Genomic DNA, 25855 nt, shown 5'->3' with positions numbered 1-25855 from the left:
TTTTGAGCTGCCAGGTACCAGAAAGAGAAAAGGTTGAAGGTCCTTTGACTGGCTGATGAGAAGTAAACATCCAAGGAGAAAGAACAAAGGAAGAAAAATAAAGAGCAACAGCAGAGCAGCAATTGGATTGAAACATCATTTAATGCAGAACAACAAGGTGATGATTTGAGAGAATTCAAAATTCAAATCAGAAATTGAAAGCAGGCTGACTTGGAGTTAATTTGAAGCATTGATGACTCATTGTGGAGGTTTGGAGGTAATTATGGAGAGGGAATGAATCCAGGTGTGGTTCAATTGGCAGAGTATCACTGACAGCATGGTGAAAAATAAATAACTTATTCAGACCGAGCTATAAGTAAAACTAAATGACTATGGATAATCCAAACAAGTTAAAAACTCATTTTTTAAAATGCATTCTTCAATGAATCTTTCATTTTCCTCAAAGATAAATATGACCAGATTTATTTTATATAGAATTTCTTCCAGGAGAGTTTTCAAAAGAATATCCTTGTCCAATTAACTCTAAAGACACAGTGCTGCTTTGTATATCTGGAAAAAAACACCATTTTTCCATTAAACATAATATTGATTAGAAAATATTTTAATGTAATTTTAAAACCATAATGATAAGGTTTCTGTAGTGTTTTTTTAATGTAATTTTCAGTGCAGAATACCTGAATACTATATACCAGGCTGTTGAAAGAGCTTGTCATCCAGACTGTTTAAAGCATTTTGTAACGCAAGGTCTAATTAGTTTAGTTCTGAAGACAGTACAATAACTGCTCCTGTTTGTGAATTATGACTGATGTCAAAGCAATGTTACAAAACTATATTCACCAGATAAAAATCAAAAGAAACAGCAGCTATCAAAACAAAAAAAGATTCAGCTCAGAACAAATAAAAATGGCACAGAAAGAGGAAATGCAAGGAAACTGCATACGCTGGAATCTGAAATAAAAACAGAATATGCTTGAAATATTCAGCAGGTCAGACAGCATCTGTGGAAAGAGAAGCAAAGTTAATATTTTAGATCGATGATTTTTTATTAAATCTATGAAAAGTTGGACAAAACTTTGCTATGATTTTTTCAGGTAGAGAATTACAATTTAAATATTAGAAAGAAATCTATACTTTGATTCAAACAGTTATCTGAATTCTTGCCTCCAAATCGAATTGAAAAATATTATAAAGGAACTCTTGCTCAATTGAAAGCCATCTAGATAAGTACATAGATAGGAGCGGTTTAGAGGGCTATGGGCCAAACGCGAGCAGATGGGACTAGCTCCTTGGGCAACACAGTAGGCATGGAGGAGTTGGGTTGAAGGGCCTGTTTCCATGCAGCATGACTCTATGGCTCTAAGTAGTTTTTCCTTGTAAGAGGGCATGGTTAACTTATTTGTGGCCAAGTGCATCAAGCTTGGAGTTGAGTTCTAACTATCAACCTCAGGTGACACTTGTACCTGGGAACAGAAAGCAAGTTTAAGAAACAGATTATAAACTCTCAAAACATGTAATTCATTTTACTTAGCAAAAGTAGATGAGATAAAACAACTTGAAGATAACTCAGTCTCATTGTAATGGAAGCCATTTAAGGAGATTCAAGGGATTTGGGTAAACATGTTCCCACAAAGAAAATGGGTGAGACTGTGAAATGTAGTCTCCATCTGACAAAATGCATAAAGGGAAGAAGACAGAAAAGGGAAAATGATGTCACACACCGAGAGCTTAATACACCAGGAAGCTGAAAGAGAATGAAAAGAATGAGGAGTGAAATTAAAAGGGAAACTAGGAAAGCAAAATGAGGGTCTGAAATAATTTTGGCAAGTAAAATCAAAGAAAATCTATAAATGTTTTATCAGAGCATAACAAAGGATAACAAGATGTTTTATCAATAGGATAATAAAGGAAATAAAGCCTATTAGGGACCAAGAAGGTATCCTGAGTGTTGAGGTGAAGAAGGTGGTTAAGGTTCTTAATCAATGTTTTATAATTGTATTCACAAAGAAAGGTAGATGATTCAATGAGGTAGTTAAGGTTAATAACTGTGAGATATTAGGATGGGTAAACATAGCAAAGGTGGAAATATTAACGGAAGTATCATCTTTGAAAATTAATTAATTGCCACACGTGGATGACATACATCTCAGGCTGTTAAAAGAAGCAAACGATGGAATAGTGGGTGCTTTTGATTCTCTTTGGAAACAGGAGTGCTGTCAGAAAATTGGAGAATTACTAATATTATACAGTTGTTTAGAATGGACGGAAGGATAAATCAAATAATTACTGGTTTAACTCAGTGGCGGACATATTATTGGAATCCATTGCAAGGGGCAGTATAAACCTTCATTTAAAAAGGAACAGATTAATCAGAGACAATCAGTATGCATTTATTAAGGAAAGATCATGCCTGATTAACCTGATTGACTTCTGTGAGGTGGTAACACGGAGGGTCAATGAAAGAAGTGTGTTTGAAGTAGCTTACATAGATTTTGGCAAGGCTTTTGATAAGGTTGGTCAAAAAGCTTCCTGCCGCTAATCTAATTTTGGATCAATTTGCAAAGGAAGGTGGCAAACTGATCCAAAATTAGCTTAGTGGCAGGAAGCAAAGGGTCATGGTTAATGGGTGTTCTTACACCATCAGGATGCTATCCTTCATTAGCTGAAGCACAGAATATAACACCGGGGAGGTAATACTAGAAAATCTTTGGCATTAGTTCAGCCACAACTTGAGTACTGCCTATAGTTCCTCTGCACATTTCAGGAAAGATGTTATTACACTAGAGATGATGTGAAAGAACTTTACAAAGACATTACTGGGTCTGGAAATTGTAGCTATGAAGATAGATCGGATAAGCTTTAATTCTTTCCAATATTGAAAAAAAATCTAATTAACCATTAATTCACATTTAATAAAACAAATTATAAATGTGCAGTTTTCAAAGCACATTCAATAAATATTAATTTCACTCTTTCAGCAATGAAACATATAAAATACATTAATATTGTAAAATGTGGTATTTAAGTACTGAAAAACTGTGGCCATGTAAATTGACAACTACAAGTACATTTTAGTTTATTTCACACAATCTGTAAAATAGGCGTGAAGTCGAGCCACTTCACAATTAATTACAAAATGGTTAACAGGATCACCTTCACAATACAAGTACAATTCTATTGGTATTAAAAAAGCTTTGGGAAATGAAAACAAAAGCTACTTTATCAATTTAACACGTTTTTATAAGCTTATTGAATAATCAAAATGTTTAGGAAACTACATAATATTGAAACCTCCTGCTCCACAAAATCAGTATTTCACAGAACTTCTCAGTTTAAAGAAACTTCTCAGAAAGGCTTGTTAAATAGAACATTACCTTGCTGTTTTCTGGGCAAGATCCATTGGAAAGTCATGACAAATAAGCTGAAGTAAGGAATGGTACTCCATTACCGTCAGAAGATCTGAAATAAAAGAATTTGAAATTAAATCATTTCAGCATAAATCTAGAGTTGGTAATAGTCTGATACGTGAAGATAATTATGAATACAAAAGATCCACAGTATAAATTATTAATGGCATTTGCTAAATTGAGAGAACATCTTTTAGTTATTGTTAGTTGTGAAATGCTTCATTTAGCTGAGAATTAACTAAGTTTACATTTGGAGCTTGTGAATCAGATCTTTAACACATTTTTGCAAGAAATCAACACAATACTTGATGGTGGCATTAAGATTTGCTCTACTGAAACAAAATAGTTAAAAGACTACTAAGAACATGTAGATTTTGAGGTCCAGACCATTCAGATCAACCTTCCAAGCCAGTGATCTCTTCCACCGAGGAAAAGAGCAGTAACACCATCACTTGCAGGTTCCCCTCCAAGTTCTACACCAGTCTGACTTGGAAATACATTGCCAGTTCTTCATCATCGCTGGGTGTAAATCCAGGAACTCCTTACCAACCAGAGTGCTTCTGGGAGTGCTTTCACTGGAAGGACTGCAGCAGTTCAAGATGCAGCTCATCACCACTCTCTCAGATTAGGGATGCACAATAAATGGTAAATGAATAGAACAATTATAATAGGAGTATGAAAAGATCTGCGGAGAGCAGCTTGCAATCAGTTGCCACGCTTTGGCACCATCTTGCACTCTGGCCTTGCCTGCAGTGCCCAGATCCCAAAAAGGAATATATAATAAAATAAGATATATTAGATACAGTATGTCACCTTGGATTCATTGCTGGTTATGGGTACTGCAGCAACCATTTATATTATTATCAGAACCATCAACTTAATCCTATTCACACTGCACACATGGGAAGCCCCCTGCCAATTTACTGCTGCAATCAGCATTAACTCATCACTTTCTCCTGTGATAGAGGGATGTGAATTAGTGCAATGTGTCTGTGTGATGACCACATCATTGTTGATAAACTACATCATCAATAATTAGATTAGGGATTCGTTTATAGAAGTCATTGTGTCTCTACCTGCAAAGGAGCATGTCAGGGATTATTAAATGTAATCCAGGCTTCTCTGCCTGGTTATTATTGTATTATGTTGTAGATAATGATTTGTGTATGGAGAGGGTAACTTGTTTTGCTTTGAGGACTATGACTTTGCAGACTCCTTACATGAAGTATCTATGAGGAAGTCACTCATATTCCATGCTGACAGTGCTAGAAGAGAATGGGATGTTGAGCAGGAATGAGCTCCTTGCAGCTGTCTTCTTCCTAAAGCTGCTCAGGCTCTGCCTTATTGCTTAGGTTCAGGGACTTCGAGCTGATCTTACTCCAGCACCATCTGCTGTCTTTGGTTGGCAAAATTGTGCAGCACACCATGAAAAAGTATACTGCACATGCTTGGCATACTCCTGTGCACCTCTAGACAGATGGGAACTGAATAGCATTTCTGGAAAGCCAATAGTGTTTTCCACAACTCTGGCACTTGCAAGGCTGTCATTCTATCAGTATTTAGCTGCTGTGTTGGTGGTGTAACTTGGTGTGAGAAGTCTGAGAAACATTTCCAGGATACATCATTGCGGGCAGTACTGGCTGCTGAAAATGTCTGGCAGTGTGGTCTCTCTGAAGAGGAAGGTGTCATGCATGCTTCCAAGAAACACCAAGTATAAGGAAACTCTGATCATTCACAACTACCTATATGTTTCTGTATGGAAACCTTTCCTGTTGATGAAAAGATCTTGGTTATTAATGGGAGAACTTAAGGTCACATTTGTGCACTCAACAGCTGCTGCGCTTCTGGGAAACCACTAATGCAGGCAGACTCCCATGCCTGAGATGCCTCCTGTTTCTCACTAAAATCAAAGTTGAAGAAATCATTTCTGCAAGAATACAGTACAAGGGTAATCCCTCTAACGGTGTGATGAGCAACAAACTGGGAGACATTGCAGTGATTTACTGTGATAATTTGGAAAGATCTTGTCATACAGTAGCTGTGAGTCAATGTGACCTTGACACCAGAGAGAAAGAGAATCCAGGCATGAGAGCATGACTGAAGTCCTTCTGACAAAAAGTCACATCTATTAGAGATTATGGCTACATCATTGATTAGAGAGTCAAGGTTGAATGTAATGTCTCTGAAGACTCTGTACAACTAGAGTCTTCTGAGATAGCATATCTTTGCTAATAGTAATTAATGCTGTCCGTAGTGTCATTATTGAAGTACCCATTGTATGACTATCTCAGCAGCTGAATACTATTGAAAGCACTCGCTACTTGTAACAGTTTGTCAGCTAAGAAGGTGCCTGAGCCACTTACAATACATCTCCCAATGTCAGCAAAACGTCCTTTGAATAGCAATTTTAAGTACAAAGTACTGCTGATATGCTCCTGTTGTACTGAGACTATTCCATGAAGGTTGTAAGTTTCAGTTGAGCTCCAATTGATGTTGGGAAGGGAGGAAAGGAGTGTTGCACAGATGGTGACATCGCAATGGATAATTTTAACCAAGAAATGTTTGCCAGCACAATATATTTCACATATATTTTTGCACAACTGCACATAAAAATCCAGTGTTAATTGACATAGCTTATATGGCATGGGATCCAGAGTTGGCATCGGATCCAGGGAAACTTAGCTGTATGGATTCAGAATTGGCTCACCCATAGAAGACAGGGGGTGGTTGTAGATGGAGCATATTCTGCCTGGAGGTCGGTGACCAGTGGTGTTCCGCAGGGATCTGTTCTGGGACCCCTGCTCTTTGTGATTTGTATAAGTGACTTGGATGAGGGTGTGGAAGGGTGGGTTAGTTAGTCTGCAGATGACATAAAGGTTGGTGGTGTTGTGGATAGTGTAGAATGTTGCCGTAGATTACAACAGGACATTGATGGGATGCAGAGCTGGGCTGAGAAGTGGGCAGATGGAGTTCAACCCCGAAAAGTGTGAAGTGATACACTTTAGAAGATCGAATTTGAAGGCAGAATACAAGGTTAATGCCTGGACTCTTAGCAGTGTGGAGGAACAGAGGGATCTTGGGGTCCACATCCATAGATCCCTCAAGGTTGCTGCTTGGGTTGGTAGGGTTGTTAAGAAGGTGTATGATGTGTTGACCTTCATTAGTCGGGGTATTGAGTTCAAGAGTCGCGAGGTAATGTTGCAGCTCTATAAAACTCTGGTTAGACCACACTTCGAGTATTGTTTTCAGTTCTGGTCGTCTTATTATAGGAAGGATGTGGAAGCTTTAGAGAGGGTGTAGAGAAGATTTACCAGGATGTTGCCTGGATTGGAGAGCATGTCTTATGAGGAGAGCTTGAGCGAGCTAGGGCTTTTCTCTTCGGAGCGAAGGTGGATGAGAGCTGACTTATAGAGGTGTACAAGATGCTAAGAGGCATAGATCAAGTGGACAGACAGAGAATTCTTCCCAGGGCGAAAATGGCTAACACGAGGGGGCGTCATTTTAAGGTGGTTGGAGGAAGGTATGGGGGGGTATGTCAGAGGTAAGTTTTTTTTTACACAGAAAGTGGTGGGTGTGTGGAACGCACAGCTGGCAGAGGTGGTGGAGGCAGATACATTAGGGACATTTAAGAGACTCTGACATAGGCACATGAATGATAGAAAAATGGAGAGCTATGTAGGAGGGAAGGGTTAGATGGATCTTAGAGCAGGATAAAATGTCGGCACAACATCATGGGCCGAAGGGCCTGTATTGTGCTGTAATGTTCCATGTTTTTTGTTCTAAGCTAGCATATCCTTGGGAACACAGCATCAGGTCTGAGTCCTTCACCAAAGAAAACAATTTTAATTTTGAGTGCAGACAGGCTTATCTTCAAGGTTTATTTTCTGCTTAAAAGCATTAAAAATGCAAACTACAGGTGCTTTCAAAAGCTGTCAGTCCTGAGATATTACAGAGTTATAACACTGTAACACTGTGACAAATCACAGCCAGTTCTTTCAAATATTTATTGGTATGCATAACAAAGAAAATGCACCAGTTACTCAAAGGTAAAAGAAATTCCATAAGTCTGAAGTTTTCCAGGTCCAATATAATGCCTTTCATTCATAATGGAGAAGGAAATAAGAGATGATAATAAGAGGAAATTTGCAATGTAAACTCAACATTACTCTAATATGGTGAATTTTGATGGCAGTCTGAATTTTTTGATTAGATATTTATTGACAAATTGAGAGTTTATTATGTTTACTACACAAATTACTGTGTAAAGCAATATACTACAAAGTGAACTAAAACCAGTAATAAACAAACTTTATCTTCAGCCAAATGGAATGAAATTTAATTTGAAGAAAATGGTGAGACGTTTCACTGTTTGGTGACATCACAATAATGGGTATACAAAATACGATGTCATTTCACAAGATTTTAAGAGCACAGACCTATTCCCCTCTCAGCAGAGGCTCTCAAACAGCATTGCTTAATTCCTCGAGTAGCAGATTTGTAGTTTCTGCAGTTCCCTCTCCCTCTCAAGTGTTCTCATTACTCCTTCCTCCCCACATTGAATTTAGACACTGTTCTGTGGGTAGTAATTACTTTTCATGACTGAATAATGTTAATATTTTCATAGTAACTATCACTTCACATAATATTTCCCTTACACTAAATATAGAATAATGATTACCTGTTCGTGAGTGCAAGTTATAACCAAACCAAGATACTTGGAAGACATTATACAATGTGAGAACAACGCCATTGATGGTTACTTAGGCTACAATCAAGAAATTATATTGGAGCAAAAAATAGCTGCAGATGCTGGAAATGTAAAATGAAACAGAAAATGCTAAAAGCACTCAGCAAGTCAAATAGTATCAGCAAGAAGAGAAACAGATCGATGTATTGGCTCAAGGACACTTCTGAGACCTGGAAAACTGAGAAAACAGATATATTACATTGCAGGGGTGGGGGTTGGGGGGTGTGTATCAAGGTGATAATTACTTGAAAAAATGGCACTAAAAACAGAAGAGAGAAAAGAATAAAATTAAAAGAGAAATGTAAAACCTGGCCCTCTGTACCTCCCTCTGCAAGTGGATCCTCAACTTCTTTATCGGGAGATCATAGTCAGTGCGTATCGGTAGTAACATCCCCTCCTCGTTGATAATCAACACAGGCGCACCTCAAGGATGCGTGCTTAGCCCACTGCTTTACTCTCTCTACACTCAAGACTGTGTGGCTAGGCACAGCTCAAAAGCCATCTATAAATTCGCCGAAGACACCATTGTTGTTGGCATAATCTCAAATGGCAATGAGGTGGCCTACAGAAGTGAGATAGATTGATTGAGTGGTGTTACAACAACAACCTCACACTCAGTGTCAGCAAGACCAAGGAAATGATTGTGGACTTCAGGAAGGGGAAGTCGGGAGAACACACACGAGTCTTCATTGAGGGGTCAGTGGTGGAAAGGGTGAGGCTATATTCCAAGGTCCCTTTTTTCTACCACATACCTCAGAGCCCTCCCATTCGCTGTATGTCTTACCCTGGTTTGTGCTCCCAAAGTGCAACACCTCACACTTGTCTGCATTAAATTCCATCAGCCATTTTTCAGCCCATTTTCCTAGCTGGTCAAGATCACACTGCAAGCCTTGATAGCCTTCCTCGCTGTTCACTACGCCCCCAATCTTGGTGTCATCCGTAAATTTGCTGATCCGGTTTGCTGAGTTCAAATTTGCTGAGTTCAGTGCCTATCTGGGAGACAATGGCCTGATGTTTAGTGGTGGGTTGGGAGGTGTTTGAGTGTCTGTTCAGCTTCTGAAAGGTAGATGCCAGCTCACCAAAGCACAGTGGCATCACGCTTGTCAGCGGGTATGAAGATGATGACATTGCGATTGGCCCTTTGTGAGCAAATGCAAATTCAAAATGGAGTAGCTTAGAAAGAAAGAGGGCAGTGGAAAAAATTGAGATGGTAAATGTTGCATTGGCCATTAATGATCAAAAGATATAGCAAGGTTAAGAATGCAAACAACAGCAGAGGATGGCTCACATTAATTTGATTCAGTTATGCCATTGCTTTCCAGCATAACTAAATGGAATTGTGTAGAAAAGGGGAAATGGACTCAAACTGTCTGGCCACTAGTAAGCATTCTTCTATTGACCAAAGGTCAGAATGACATTGTTAAGTTGCAATCTTGATTCATACAAAGAATCATAAAATGACACCAACAGCAATCAATTTAGTGGGCCAGTGTTGGCTCTTTGAATGCAATTAGCACTACACTCCTGCTCTTTCCCTAGAGCTTGCACATCTTGCCTTTTGAGTATTTATCCAATTCACTTTTGAAAGCTATTAATACATTTAGATCCACCACCCTTCCAGTCATGAAAATCTCTGATAACAACTAAGTGCATAAACGTTTCTTTTGTCTTGCTTCCTCTGGTTCTTAAGCCAGTTCTTTAAATCTGTTGTTACTGACCATTCTACCACTGGGACCTATTTTCCTTTATATGCTCCATCAATTCCCAGCACAATCTTGAACAACTCTAAAATTTCCATTTAAAGTTTCCTGCTTTAAGGACAATAACCCTAGTTTCTCTGGTCTCTCCAAACAAGTGAAGTCATTAATCTCTGGAACCACTTCATCTGCTTTCCATCAAAGGTCTAAACATGCTCCTAAAACATGCTGCCCAGAAGTGGCCTCAATGTTCGAGCCAGAGCCTAATTTGTATAATTTTTATACTCTTCATCTCCATTTGTAAAGCCAGAGATCAAGTATTTCTTTTAAAAAATCTCCTCAATATGTTCTTCCACCTTCAAAGATTCATGTGCATTCCCAGGTCTCATTGTTCCCATTTCCTTTTAAAACTGTATAATTTGGCTGCTGGTGATAATCACATAAGATGTTACAACATTTGAAACCATCATAGATGAACAAAAGGATAATCTCTCACAGTAAAACCAATCATCTGAAATAATCTCCCATAATTGTAAAGAAACAATTACTGTGGTTATTATCCCAATGAAATATCCTACCCAGCTTTGTTTGCATTACAACAAATAGATAATTTAAAGGAAAACTATCTAATACCTATTTCTAAATGCTTGCAGAGTTACTGAATTCAAACGTAGGCAAGAAAATACTGTGGTTGCTGGAAATCCAAAACAAAAATAGGGAATGCAGGAAATACTCAGATGCCACCTTTGGACAGAGAAGCAGTAAACATTTTACAGATAACCTTTCGCCAAAACCTGGAAAGGTCAGAAATAAGTAAATCTTAAAATGCAGAGAAAGTAGGAAGAAGAGGAGAGAATGAAAGGTCTGTGACTGCGCAGAAAAGAGGAGGGACAAAATGACAAAAGGGGTGATAGTGCAAAGTAAAAGTGTATCTAATTCCTGGATTATGTGAATAATAATTAAGCATTCCTATTCATAAAATGGTAGGCAAAAGATGTTTGATAATGATTCAACCTCCACTTATTTCACTGTTTAGCTCAAAGGAATGTTCTGCTTTTGCAACAGAAGTGTTGCTGAAAAAGGGTATCGAATTAGAAGATTTCGATTTTCTGTATGTTTGGTCATATGGCTTCCAATTTTGAAAAGCATTATACTTAAATTTAATGCTGTAATATTAAACTGATTTGAGTTCACACAGATTAAACTACTTACTGCTCTTACTTGTAGCTGCTTGGACATACAGACATGTAATATATTACTGAGTCAATTGGTCTCTGTTTCATACACTTGAAATGGCATTCTTCGGTATCCAGCTATAGTTTAATGATGAGAATATCCTCACCAGTGAAGTGATCAATTTCACTGAAGTACTTATTGGTGAATCCTTGAATGAAAAATAGAAATTGGAAGACAACACATCCATTTTCTGGAAATACAAGGAAAATAATAAAAAAGGGAACCCAGGCTAGGTCAGTCAATTGTGATCAGCCATGTGAGAGAAAGAGATGAAAAACTATGCAAGATATTCTAAAATTCTAAAATTAATGTCAGCCAAAAATGTGTCAACCTTCTCGTGGTCTCAATGCTAGAATGAACCAAAATGAAGTCATTAAAAGTCGCTAATCTAGAGTAAGTGACTGATTTTTTTTGTTTAAACAAATGAAGCAGGGTATGAAGTTTAGTGAATTGTGTGTGATTTGACTTTAACTTGTATTCTTATGATTCATTTGTGAAAACTAATTTTCAAACCCCTACTGAATGTGATAGAAGAACAGTAGAGTACCCATGTGAAAAACAAAGGACCAACTTTCCATTCCTTCCCACCTTAATTTTCTGGCATGAAAAGGCCAATAGATGGATGTAAGTAGAAGAAAAATATAAAAATCACCATCACTAGCAGAGAATCTCCCACGTAATGTTTGGACAGGTCTTATTTTAGGACCCCAATACTCTCCCAGTGAAAAAGAGAGGGCTTATCCATCATGGCTACAATTTTATTGGGCATTTCATTAAGCACATACTAGGTGATCCCATCCTCTTCTGGAACTTCTTCTGCGAGCCTCAATCAGGTGCTGGAACCTTGAAACATTAAATAGAAGCCAGAAGAGTTGATAACAAGAACGAATGGCAAGATAGCTTCCGAATGCTGTTATCATGGATCAAAAAGTTTTACTTTCAAAATGTGTATGCTTAAACCATTAACTAACATCCAATAAAATGGAGGAATAAAGGTCAACAGCTTGAAGGCTGGATGCTGAACTTGTGATCTAGATTTGGACTAGGAAACTTAAGGTAGACATTACGACTCTATGTAGATCTCCCTAATGCCAGCTCAGTGTCCAGACCTCCAACAGGAGTTTGCTGCATCAAGTTCCAGTGGAGATGCAGTTTTTTCTGTTAATGAGTTGCTACCAAAATTACTTGTTTTCAGTGGGAAACTGTAATGTAAAAGGGTGCACTGAAGATGATTCTTCTCAGTTCCTAAATTACAACTAACAACTATATTAGCATGAAAGGTATTCTTTAAAACTCTTAAAATTTGAGTAGAGATCTGGTTTACATACTGTATATCATTCAACTTGGTTGTTCGTGGGTTATGTAGTTTAGCAACCTCTCATATATTTCACACATTAAATGCTTCAATATAATATTCTCCAAGCCCGAGAAAATATTATTTTCCAATCAACGGTTTTGGAACAATGGCAGAAACTCACTTGTTTTATGTTGTCAGCATTACCTAGCTTAGCTTGACTGAAAACACTTGTTTCTCTTTAGATCATCATCTGTGTTGCCACAGCAGAATTGACAATCACAACCCTGGTAATAATTGTAAACTGCTCAATGGTTTCCATCTTGCTCAGTACAAAACCACCTAACATTAGCAGGTTATTCCCACTAATTTATAGTTTCCACTGAATAATATCACAACAAACCAAACCCAAAGCTGCAGCAAAACCTACAAATCCCATACAGTGACTGACCTGTCCATCATCAAACACCGCAGGTAAATTGGCTTGATCCTGGTTACTAACAACATAGCTTTGAGACACATTCTCACAGCTAATCTAAGTTGTGAATTAATGGATTGATAAGTAAGTACTAAGATATAAAAACAATCCTTTATTTCCAAATTGCTAAAATTTCAAAACTAATAAAGAAGAATCTTCATAAGGTTACTAAGTGTGGGTAAATCAAACAGAAGAGTGTAAATAATTCAGTCATACCACACGTTGAAGCAATATTTTTATATCCCACTATAATGCATATATTGTTTTTAAGGTGCTATGTCAAAACTTCTTAAAATATTAGAAAAATGTAGTAGTTCATTTTACCAAATACAAAGACTGAATTTTTAATATAGTGCAAATATTATTAAAGTAGCTTCAATTTTGGATAGCGTGATCTTTGCTGGAATGATAACTTTCAGCACAAGATGTCACTGTACAATTGACAGTGCTCTGGATATTATGCAATCAACATTGAAGACAAAAGAGATTGCAGATGCTGGAATATGGAACATATTGGAAGAATTCAGCAGTTCAAACAGCATTTGTGGAGGCAAAAGGTGTAAGTCGACATTTTTAGTCGAAACACTGCATCAGGACTGAGTGGTAGAGGTAAGATTGACAGTATGTAGCAGTACGAGGGCAGAGTCTGGTAGGTGATAGATGGAACCAACTGGGGAGGGGATGATGGGCAGGTGGAACCAGGTGGGGGGAGGGGGATGAGAGAAAGACACACACAAAGACAGAAGAAAATTAGGTGGACCAGTGAATGTGTGTGGGAGGACAACACTGGAGCTGCGGAAAATTCAACGTTCATACCATTGGGTTGTAAGCTACCTACATGGACTACAAGATGTTGTTCTTCCAATTTGTGTTTGGCCTCTCCATAGCATTGGAGAAGGCTGAGGACAGACAGGTTAGTGTGGCGGTGGGAAGGAGAGTTAAAATCACTTGCAGTCGGAAGCTTGAGATGCCCATTGCGAACAGAGAACAGGTGTGCCACAAAACCTGGTCATCTAGTCTATGCTTGGTTTCACATTGTGAGCACTGAATGCAGCAGACCAGCTTGGAAGAGGTGTTGATGAACCTTTACCTTACCTGTTTAGGTCCCTGGCTGGTGGTGAGGGAGGAACTGAAGGGACAGGTGTTATACCTCCTATGATTGCAGGGGAAAGTGCCAGAGGACAGGGAGGGATGAGCAGACCAGAGAGTCATGGAGGGACCAGCCCCTGCAGAAAGCAGAAAGGTAGGGAGTGGAGAAGATGTGACTGGAGATGAGATAACATTGGAACTGGCAGAAATGGTGAAGGATGATGCATTGGATGCGGAGACGAGTGAAAGGTGAGGACCAAGGGAACTCTACTGCTAGCTGTCTGGGGAGTGGAGGAAATGTATGTGAGGAATTCATCAAACATGGCAGAGGGGAAGCCCAGGTTTCTATAAGAAGGAGGACATTTTAGAAGCTCTAGAGAAGAGGGCCTCATCTTGAGAATAGATGCGGCAAAGATGGAGAAATTGAGAAAAAGAGGTAGCATCCTTACAGGAGGCAGGGTAGGAGGAGGTACAGTTGAGGTAGCTGTGGGAGTTGGTGGGTTTATAGAAGATGTCAGTAGAAAGTCTATATCCTGAGATGGAGACAAAGAGATCCAGAAAAGGAAAAGAAATGTCAGCAATAGCCCAGGTGAACTTGAGTGGTAGGTGGTGGCAAAGGTGATGAAATTGACGAGTTCTGTACTTGTGCAGGAAGCAGCACTGAAGCCAATGTAGCAGAGAAAGTTTTGGGGAATGTGCCAGAATAGGCTTGAAACAAGGACTGTTCGACTTAGCTAAGCTAAGAAAAAGACAGGCAAATCTAGGGCCCATGTGAGTGTCCATAGCTACACCTTTGATCTGGGAAAGTGGGAGGAATCAAAAGAGAAGTGGTGGAGGGCAAGGGCAAGTTCTGCTAAGCAGATGAAAGAGTTAGCAGAGGGCAACTGGTTGGGTCTTTGGTCAAGAAAGAAACAGAGGGCCCTTTGACCTTCCTGATGTAGGATGAAGGTGCAAAGAGACTGGAATCAGCATTGCTCTGCATTCAAGTTCTTATTTCATGTTAGGTTCAAGAATTGCTTATCACTACACTTTTCCAAAACCATAATTTTTGTGATACTCCAAGCTGCAGTAGGATAAAATAAGATGCTTTCCAATAGGAATTGGAAGTTTGTTAAGAATGTGATTACATTTTTGATGATGGATGTTATAGGCACTAACAAATCAAATGGCATTAAACATGGTTATATTCTTCCGATTTTGAGGGTGTTGCTGCCTAAAAGGGAAATCTTGTTATACTGTATGCCTCAGACACTTTTATTTTTGAAGGCTCAGAGAAAGTGGGCATCCTACTTAATATCTGGAACTGGGTAAAAAGGCTGAAAGGAAGGAAGCAAAGGGTCTTAATTACATGAGTGATGTTAAGTATTTTTAGTCAAGCTAATGCTGACAGTTTAAAATAAATGGGTTGCTACCATTTCTGGAACTGAATTGATTATCCAACAAATTGGTGATGCAACTTCTAATAGTACTAATCTACTGAAGTAAATTGGATAAGGAAAATACACTTAAGTTGTTTAAATTGGCAGATGACACTGAAATGGGATAGAATGGAAAGCAAATTTTGAAGAAATAGATCAGAACTTAGACAACAATTACAATTGTTTTAGATGACATTCAATGTGGCAAGGTCTTCAAAACTTAAAAAAATTACATTCTTAATAAATGATGGCCAACTTTGTGTTTTATTCGCTGCTAAAATTTCACTCAATACAGTTCTCAAACAACTGTTGTATGTCATTTTACAAAAAGATCATTAACATCATTGTGCAAGTATCACAGTGAAAATCCAAATAATGAAAAATTTCAGGGAACATATTAATCAGGAAAACAACTGTCTCTTAACAATATTACATAGCATTTATAGAGCACCTTTAGGGTAGTTAAACTTCCTTTGGTTTTCTGCCAAGCAAGTCCCTTCAGCTTATCAACTCTTGAAAAGATGTCGACAATTTAATCAGGACTATGAAAATGATATCTCCTCCCTTTCTTTTTAAACATATCATTTGTTGATAACTCTACACATTTGAAAATATATTGTAGTCTCCATCCAATCCAAATCAAAGCTAATGTTCAAATTGCATTTTTCTGCAAGTATCTTTGTCTCAGTTATATTGATCTGTACATGCTAGTATCTTATCTGGCTATGAGACAACAAATTTTACCTTAAGAAAAAAACTTTATTACAATACAAAACATTATTTCCTTTTAGTTAAAATATTAAAATGTTTGAGGACGTTATTTGCCACTTTATCAAAAAATTTTTTTTTTTCAGTTTTGCAACAAGATACCCAGTACCTGCAACTTAAACTCAACGGGGCATTGGAATATTATAACCTCCAAATTCCCTTGCAAGCCACACATAATCCTGATTTGCATATAAATTCACTATTCTTTCATAAGTGCTGTGTAAAGATTTTGGGACATTGAACTGAATAGAAATGTATGAGCATCCTCACTTCACATAACTCAGAAAGGCCAACACCACCTACTCATGGTAACAAAGAGTGGGCAATATATGGCAACCTTGCTGAGCACAAAGTTTTTAGCGTGCTTAAACCAGTAGTTTTCCAACTTTCTTTCGGATGACCCACTTTAACCAATGGTTCACCCACATAATTCAATAGTAATAACTATAGATCTAATGGTATGACAGACAAACCACTTTGGTTAAACCCTAAAAGGCACTATCATAAGAAATTGATATGTCATGTATATGTCATTTCTGCACACCACCAGCATATGCGGGTTTAGAGTAAGCAAGGTGGAGATAGGACCTGTAGTTTCTCGGCCCTCTCTGTCGCACACATTGCACCCCACCCCCCACAAGCTCCCTGGGCCTCAGTCACTCCCCACAAGTTCCCCAGGCCTCTATTTCTCTCCTCTCTCCCCACATTCTTTGGCCTTTCTCCCCCAATACTGTGCTCCCCCTTCTCCCCAAGCTTGCTGGGCTCCTCTCGCCTGACCTTCACCCAATCTCCCCCGGCTTCTTGCCCTCACCCTTACTCCCCACAAGCTCCCTGCACCCTTATTTGCCCTGTTATCCCCCCAGGTTCTCTGGAGTCCTTTCTCTCCTGCACTTTCCCCTCAAGTTCCCCAGGCCCCACTCTACTATGCACCCCCAAGCTCCATAAACCCCTCTCTCCCAAACTCCCCAAGCTCTTTTTCCTCCCCTCCTCCCAATCTCCCTAAACATTCCACTCCCAACAAGCCACCCAGACGCCTCTATGCCCTGCTCTCTTCTTACATTCTCTGGACCCCTCCCCCTCCTGCACCAACTCCCATACACTCAGACCTCTCTCTCCCATGCTCCCCCCCAAACTCCCTGTGCCCCTCACTCCCATCTTCCTCCTAAGCTCCCTAAGCCCTTCCCTCCTGCCAAGGACTCTGGGCCCGTCTCCATAGTGTTCCCTCCAAACTCCCCTAGCCTCTTTCCTAGCTGTTATCTAGACTCCTTTGGCTAACACTCTACCAACCCTTGCATGGTCTGTTTTGATGATCCACATTTTAACATCCCACAACCCATCTGAGAGTCACAACCCCTCGCTTCAAAAACCACTGGTCTAATCTCATTGCAGTGAAGGCAAGCTTGCATTTCAAAATGATACACTCATTAAAATCTATCATAATACATTCATTACATTTACATTAACTCTGTAAAAATAACAGCTACACAAGTAAACTAGAATAGCTAGCATACAGCTTTACTTAGGGAATGCAGAATCAAATTTCAATGCATCTTTATGTGAGTGGGATAATTTATTTCATGTTTAAAAAAGGATTCTTTATAGATCCAAGTTTTAACTTGAGTAAACAATACACAAGATAATTACATCCAATATTCAAATCTGAGTTCTGACTTTTATGTTGTTATTTGTATTTTCAAATTGGTGAAATGTGATTTTTCTGATTCAATTACTTTTTATGTTTATTAGAGAAGTACCAACTGTTGCACAGTTATATAAATCATGCTGTATTTATGTAAATGCTCAAATATCTTGACTATGTTCCAATGGAAATGTTTAACATATTAACCCAAAATTTCTTATTTTTGTTCTCATTCATGATTACAGCAAATACTTTGTGGATTAATATTGATTTTGGACAAAATGGATTACAACATTTTAGAGTGCTGTTGATCACAAATTTTTATTTTTAGTTTTGATTAAAAGGTTTTACTTTTGAGTGCTTTGACTTCAGTCAACAAACTATCCATTACTTATCCATCTTCAAGAGGGATTTATTGCCAGATGATCTATTTTGCTTGATTACTAAATGTTTTTTTTCAAGCCACACCAGGTCTAGGGCAGAATTCAGGCACAGGAATCCATAGAGATGCAAAATGCATAGAGGTGGGAAGAGAAAGTCACACCCAGACAGCTACAAACATTAAGTGCTTGTGCACGTGCATGCATGTGCATGAAAGTTTGCAAGTATAGAGAGTGAGAGAAATCTAGATGAATGCTCAAATGCACAACGTCAAAGGAATCGTACAGAGCATCTATCGGCAGGTAGAATCAAAATATTCGAAATTATCATAAAATCTACATGTATATATATAATATTGGCTTGGAATATCATACGAAATCCTGGCAGATCTGGACACAACTGTTAGAATTTATCTCTGTAAATATCAGGCAAGTTAGGTTCCTGTTTACTTGTGTGCAAGCACTGATGCCCTAAACTTCCTCAAAACTGGCAAATGCTCAACTACATTCCAAAGTTCAGCTTCTCATAAGGTCAGCAAATGAACATTAATCTTCACCAGTTTCCCAGAAATTAGTCTGGTAAACCTGACTGCTGAATCTGAGCCACATTAGACCTTGGTACAAGTTCAGTGTTTTTATTCAAGAAGGTGTGAGGTAAGTTTCAGGTAATTTTTTTAAAAATTATTCAATTTAGCTTAAATGCATACATTGTTAAGTGTTTTAATTTATATTTAAAATAATTTTAACATATTAGTCTGATTAATTTGAATAAATTATGATTAATTTCAATAGCTCTGTAAAAATGTTTTTGAGTCTTGTGATTGTCAGAGACATTCACAAACAGTTTTGACAGATTTCTTGCATGGGGATGTGCTTAGTCAGCTGTCAAAGTACTTTTCTGTGTGGAATTTGTCATATATGGCCATAAGACCCTGTAGTATATAGGGCCTCACCAACCAAACTAGAACCAGCTTCATTCATGAAGTTACCAGTGGAAGATCCACTCCGACACAGTAGGGCAGAGAGCAGTGAATGCAGGTGGGTTGCTACTGTAGAGAGTTCTGAACGTAATAAGCAAATGGATATGCAAAGTAACAAGCACAGACAGAATTCTCTGTAACTGTGAATGTATGCAGTTTGCATTCTGTTGTGCATATGCCAGCATAAAAATTCATCTCTTAAGTGCCTCACGTTTTTTCTTATATAGCTAGACCTTGGGGTGCAAGCCACAATTTTTAAATTTGTTGAAGACACAACATTTGTCAGTATTGTGAATTGCAAAGCCGACGGTGATAAACTTCAGCTGGAAATAAACAGGATGGTGGAACGCGTGAAGCTCATGGTAGATAATACTTAAAGGGGAGAAATGCAAGATAATGCATTTTGATAGGAAGAATGAGGAAAGGCAATATAGAATTAAGAATAATGATTGACAAGCACTGCAGGATTAGGGGGACCTAGGGGTATGTGTGTCGAAATAATCAAAAGTGGCAAGGCTGGTTGACAAAACAGTTAATAAGGCCTACACAAGTCTGGGATTTACAAATAAAGGCTTGAAGTATAAACATATGGAAGTTATACTGCCCTTTGTAAAACGCTGGTCCAGCCTCAAATGGAGTACTATGTTCAATTCTGGTGGTCTCAGTATTGGAAGAAGGTGAAGGCATCTAAGGGAGCTTACAAAAGATTTATGATAATTGTTCCTGGGATAAGGGGCTACAGCTATAAGAATAGATTAGAGAGACTAGGACTATTTTTTTGAAAAAAGCAAAGGGGAAATTTGATATACTTCCATATTAAATGATGAAGGGTCAGACAGAGTCGATATTGGGAGGCTGTTCACTTTAGTGGAGTGGGTTGAGGACGAGGGGTCACAGGTATAAAACAAATGAGGATAGAATTAAGAGTGACACAAGGAAAAACTATTTTATGCAGTGTGTGGCTGGAATCTTGAATGCATTGCAGGTGGTTGCGGTGGAGGCAGGCTCCACTGTGACCTTTAAGATGGTTTTGGATAAATATATTTTGGGAAAAAAATTGCAAGACAGTGGAAGAAGGGTTGGTGGATGATAGAGAGCCAACATACATTTGATGGGCCCAATGGCTTCCTATTCTGCTGTAACCAGTCTATGAGTCTGCTCGTGCCTTTGAGAGTACATCTCTATTTCTCCACAAACTTACAGATAAGTTCTAGTAAAGATAATGCTATTGTAGTCAAGTGCCTCACCATCAATTCCTGGGATGGTCTCAGTTGATCAGCAATATAAATGTCATACCAGCACTGTAGAAGCAGCAGGCCACAAGAACCCTTAAACCTACTCTACCTTTCATCAAAATTAAAGCTGTTCCAGCAACTCAAGCAAACTTTCCCACCCACTCCCCATATCCTCTTTATTCCTTATCTATCAATCTCAGCTTTAAATATGTTCAACCAATGATCATCTACAGCCCTCTGAGGTACAGATATACAACCCCTACAGAAAGAAATGTTTCATCTCAGTTGTAAATGGATCAATCCTAATCTTGAGGCTTTGCTCTTTATTTCTGGATTTCCTACCCAGTGGGAATAGCATTTTGATATCTACTATAACAACCCCTCTCAGAATCTTATATGATTCAGTGAGCATTGGCTAATCTTATTCAATCTCCCCTCACAAGACAACCCTCTCATCCTGGGAGTCAATCCAGTGAATGAATGGTACACTCATTCCATGACAAGTACTTCACTTTCTGAGTATGGACTTACTAAATGAGTCCACTGGGTGTGGACTGCGTCACAACACAACCAAAATACTCCATGTTATTAGCCTATTTGAGGTTCAGAATTGATCAAATCAATATTATATACACATAATAAAGAAAAGGGTTTTCAGAACAATTCATTAAAACTTTCATTCCATGTAAAATTCAATGCCACTCTAGGATGATCGTCCCACATTTGCACTCATATCGAAAAAAAACACCCAGAGGATTTGAGATGAACTAGCTTGAATAGCAGTTTTTGTTTAATTCTTTCATGGGATATCAACATATTGGAAGGACCAACATTTACCACCCATCTTTAATTATCTGAGAAGTTGGCAGTGGCGCAAGTTCTTAAATCACTGCAGTTCATTTGGTTAAGAAAACTTCTATCACTTTGCTTGACAGTGATAGTAAAATATGAAAGTTGTTTTTCTCAAAAAAAATCTTTAAGTCATTAGTTAAATATAAGGATATTTTAGGACATGTGTACCAGATCTTTCAAACCAATGATAACAATGACATAATTTGGACAGTATTCTATAACAATTTATTTTTCTGTTTAAATAAATGAGATAAATTAAAACAGTTGTGCATGCTTTGTGAAAAGTACATAGAACAGTACAGCACAGGAATAGGCTCTTCTGCCCACGATGTTGTGCCAAACTAATTAAATGTAATTAAATGCCTAACTAAACCAATCCCATCTGCCTACACAATGTCCATGTCCCTCCATTCTCTGCACATTCATGTGCCTATCTAAGAGCCTCTTAAATGCCTCTATCGTATTTGCCTCCACTACCACCCCTGGCAGTGCATTCCAGGCACCCACCACTCTTTAGTAAAAAAAAACCTGCCCTGCACATCTTCCTTGAACTTACCCCCCTCACCTTAAATGCATGCCCTCCAGTATTACACATTTCGACCCTGGGAAAAAGATACCAGCTGTCTACACTGTCTATGCTTCTCATAATCTTATAAACTTCTATCAGGTCTCCCCTCAGCCTCTGTCGCTCCAGAGAAAACAACCCAAGTTTGTCCACCCTCTCCTCATAGCACTCGCTCCTGGTAAACCTCTTCTGCACCCTCTCCAAAGCCCCCACATCCTTCCTATAAAGGGGCGACCAGAATTGAATGAAATACTCCAGATGCAACCTAACTAGAATTTCATAAAGCTGCCACATAACTTTCCGACTCTTGAACTTAATGTTTTGACTAATAAAGGCAAGCATGCCATATGTCTTCTTTACCACCCTATCAACCTGTGCAGCCAGTTTCAGGGAGCTATGGACTTGGACCCCAAGATCCCTCTATACATCAACCTTGTTAAGGGTCCTGCTATTAACAGTGTACTGTCTCTTTCCATTTCATCTCTCAAAGTGCAACACCTCACATTTGACCAGGTTAAACTCCATCTGCCATTTCTCTGCCCATATCGGCAACTGATCTATATCCCACTATATCATTTAGCAATCTTCTACGCCATCCACAACACCACTACTCTTTGCATCATCTGCAAACTTACTAACCCACCCATCCACATTTTCATCCAGGTTATTTATATATATCACAAGCAGCAGAGGTCCCAGTACGGATCCCTGCAGAACACTACTAGTCGTGGACCTCCAGCCAGAATAAGTCCCATCAACCACCACCCTCTGTCTTCTATGGGCAAGCCAATTCTGAATCCAAACGGCCAAGTCACCATGGATCCCATGCATCTTAATCTTCTGGATGAGCTTCCCATGAGGGACCTCATCAAGTGCCTTACTAAAATCCATGTAGGCAACATCCACAGCTCTATCTTCATCAATAACCTTAGTCACCTCCTCGAAAAACTCAATCACATTAGTAAGATACAACTTGCTCCGCACCAAGCCATGCTAACTGTCCCTAATTAGGCCATGGTGTTCCAAATGCTCATTAATCCTATCCTTCAGAATCCTCTCCAATGACGTGAGACTCACTGGTCTATAGTTTCCAGGATTATCCCTATTTCCTTTCTTGAATAACAGAAACATTAGCTACATGCCAGTCCTCTGGGACCTCACCTGTGGCTAGAGAGGACACAAGGATCTTGATCAAGGCCCCAGCAATCTCAATAACATGGGGTATATCCCATCAACCCCTGGAGACTTATCCACCTTAATGTTCTTTAAGAGCTCCAACACTACCTTCTTAGTTCAAAATGCTCTAGCGTATTAGAACGTTCTACACTGATCTCACTATTCTCCACGTCTTTCTCCTTGGTAAATACTGACACAAAGTATTTATTTAGGACTTTACCCACATCCTCTGCCTCCAAGCACATGTTCCCTCCTTTGTCCTTGAGTGGATTTACCCTCTCCCTACTTATCCTCTTGCTCTTGATATAGGTATAGAATGCTTTGGGATTTTCTTTAATCCTACTTGCCAAGGAGTTTTCATGGTCCCTCCTGGCTCTCCTAATTCCTATCTTGAGTTCTTTTCTAGCTTCTTTATAATCATCAAGGGCTCCATTTGATCTTAACTTCCTAAAACTCACATACTTTATTGAAAGATCATAAAGGGTATTGAAAGAGTGCATTCGATATCTTGAATACTCTATGTGAGTAAAAGATAAAAAGCCGACTCTTTACATGGTGCTTTTTACAACCTCTGGCCATCCTAAATTACTTTGCAGCCAATGAAGTGTTTGTTTGAATGTATCATCTTAGATGTGGAAGCTTCACAAACATCAAGGTGACAAAAACCAAAAAAAGTTTTTATATGGTCTCTCATATCCCAACAACTATCTCAGTTCCCTGTGCATCTCCGCTGAGAAATGTACTATACTTCTCTTCAATTCTACCTTGACAATTTCAATTCATCCTGATCATACTCTCTGAAGAAGAGAATTCAAATGCTTGCATTACGTTTCTTCAGGGAGATGAAAAACACTAAAAGCACTAAATTCCAGCCTTCACTATAGTGCTTTTAGCCCCCTTTCAAAGTGGGTACTCCTCTACTATACTCTGCAATCTATATTATCCACTTCAGTTCCAACTCAAATGCATTTAGTATATAAATTATAACAATATTTCAGCTGATATTCTTGTAATAGAGAAATTAACATCAAATGCCAGTTTGCACTCTTTTTGACTTAACTATACAGAACAATTATTATTATGTTTTGTTTGCATATTTAGACTTGCTATTGCACATTTGAGTTGGAACTTAACTGCATAATCTAGATTGCAGAATATAACAAAGGAGTTCAGAAACAGGCAGCCCTTTTGATTTCACCCTTCAGGCTGCCAACCTTGCCTTCTTTCTGTGCCAAACAGAAAGTTCTATATTTGAAACATTAGAATTATTTCAGACATCCAGCTCTTTGAAAACAGTACAATGGGAGTAGAACAAACTCAGTTAAACAGATTTTCACCTATTCCCATATACACAAATTTTAACAGCATTAGGAAATTATTACATACATGACTTACCTAAATATATATAGGGGCAAATATGTAAATTAGTGTCATCAACTTTTGTTTTTAATTGCTCTTCAGGCATGGAAGACACTGACATTTTCATAATTATTACCTCTCTTAAGCTGCCCTGACAAATTGGTGCTTGGCCTCTTCCTTGAATGTCCATGATCCCTTTTGTGATGGTGTGTGACATGGAAGGTAACTTGGAGAACAACTGTATTCCTGCTACTATGCTGCATGCCACACTCTACAGTGCTTTGGTGAAGGAGGGGATGGAGTCCACCATTTGTAGTTTTGCTTTTATGCATTACTAGTACCTTTCCTTTTTAAGAATACTGTATTCCTCTTTAAAATAGTATATGTGTCTGAGCAATCTCTGAATCATCAATGTGGTAATAAAGGAAGCAGCCATTGTTCTACACAGTGCAGCAGTGAATCTGGTTGATCACACAAAGCTAAAACTTGACCAGTTGCAGTTTACACTACTGACAAGGATGAGCAAACTTAAAGTGCAATTGCTGTCATTTTGAATATTTATCATTTTGTGTGTGAGGACCAGCCAGAATGTACTTTTGCTGTTGATTTTCAATGAAGTATATTGGCTTCTTGGTATGTCATGGCTGTAACTAAGTAAGCCTACTTCTTAACTCTGTGGCTGCAGAGGTGTCAATAAATTCTAACATCCAATCTAATTAATCAGAGTCTGTGCAAGCCAGCCAATGTTGAAAATATAGATTTCAATAAATAGTAACACTCAAAAAGTTCAGGTGCACCAAAGCTGCAGATGCAAACCATTAAAATGCTGATGGCCATGCCTCACCTCATGCCATTTGATGCATCATCTAAGCTATCTTTGGTTATGCCCGATGGGAAAAGTTGCTTCATAGGTCTGAAGGGACAATAACATGATATGGAATCAAAGATTTAGTAAAAAGAAAAGCATTCATGTTACATAGTGGTGAAGACCTACAACTATTACACATTGTCACCATAAGTGCTAGCTACATAGAACAAAAAGCTCTAGCGACTGCATATTTCATATCATAACAGAAAACAGACACACAAAAGATTGCAGATGTTGGAGCAATCGAAGCAAAAAACGAGCTGCTGGAGGAACTCAGTGGGACAGGTAGCATTTGTGGATGGAAGTGGGACAGTTGACATTTTGAGTCGAGACCATTCTCGACTTGAGATGTTGACTGTCCATTTCTGATGTGCCTGACCACCTGACTTCCTCCAGCAGCTCATTTATAACAGGAAGTGGTATGTGAGGCAATGGTGTTCCATCATATACAACAAGCAAATGAAGCAACTGATCTGTCTATCGCATGGCTAAGAAAACTTGCTGCAAAATATTACCTCTGATCTTGCGTGAGAGCTAAAAATGTAGATTGTCAAAGGACTTCAAAGTGCCCGACTGGTTGAGAGAATATAGTGGTTGATAAAAAAGATTACAGGGTAATATGATTTAAATTGGATCAGAACACACAACAAACACCAAGGCAGAACTTTTT

General features: G+C 38.6%; 1 protein-coding gene across 1 annotated transcript in view; it reads right to left on the bottom strand.

Annotated features, from left to right (window-relative positions):
- Positions 1-25855, bottom strand: part of cstpp1 (centriolar satellite-associated tubulin polyglutamylase complex regulator 1) — a 210860-nt gene that overhangs the window by 65639 nt on the left and 119366 nt on the right. Inside the window, exon 4 of the mRNA XM_052029624.1 lies at positions 3372-3456. Within this exon, the coding sequence (XP_051885584.1) occupies positions 3372-3456 (85 nt within the window). The remainder of the gene's footprint in view (positions 1-3371; positions 3457-25855) is intronic.

Source organism: Pristis pectinata, chromosome 14 (genome assembly GCF_009764475.1).
Source record: "Pristis pectinata isolate sPriPec2 chromosome 14, sPriPec2.1.pri, whole genome shotgun sequence".
In the NCBI taxonomy this organism is placed as follows: Eukaryota; Metazoa; Chordata; class Chondrichthyes; order Rhinopristiformes; family Pristidae; genus Pristis; species Pristis pectinata.
This window is presented reverse-complemented; position numbering and strand designations above follow the sequence as displayed.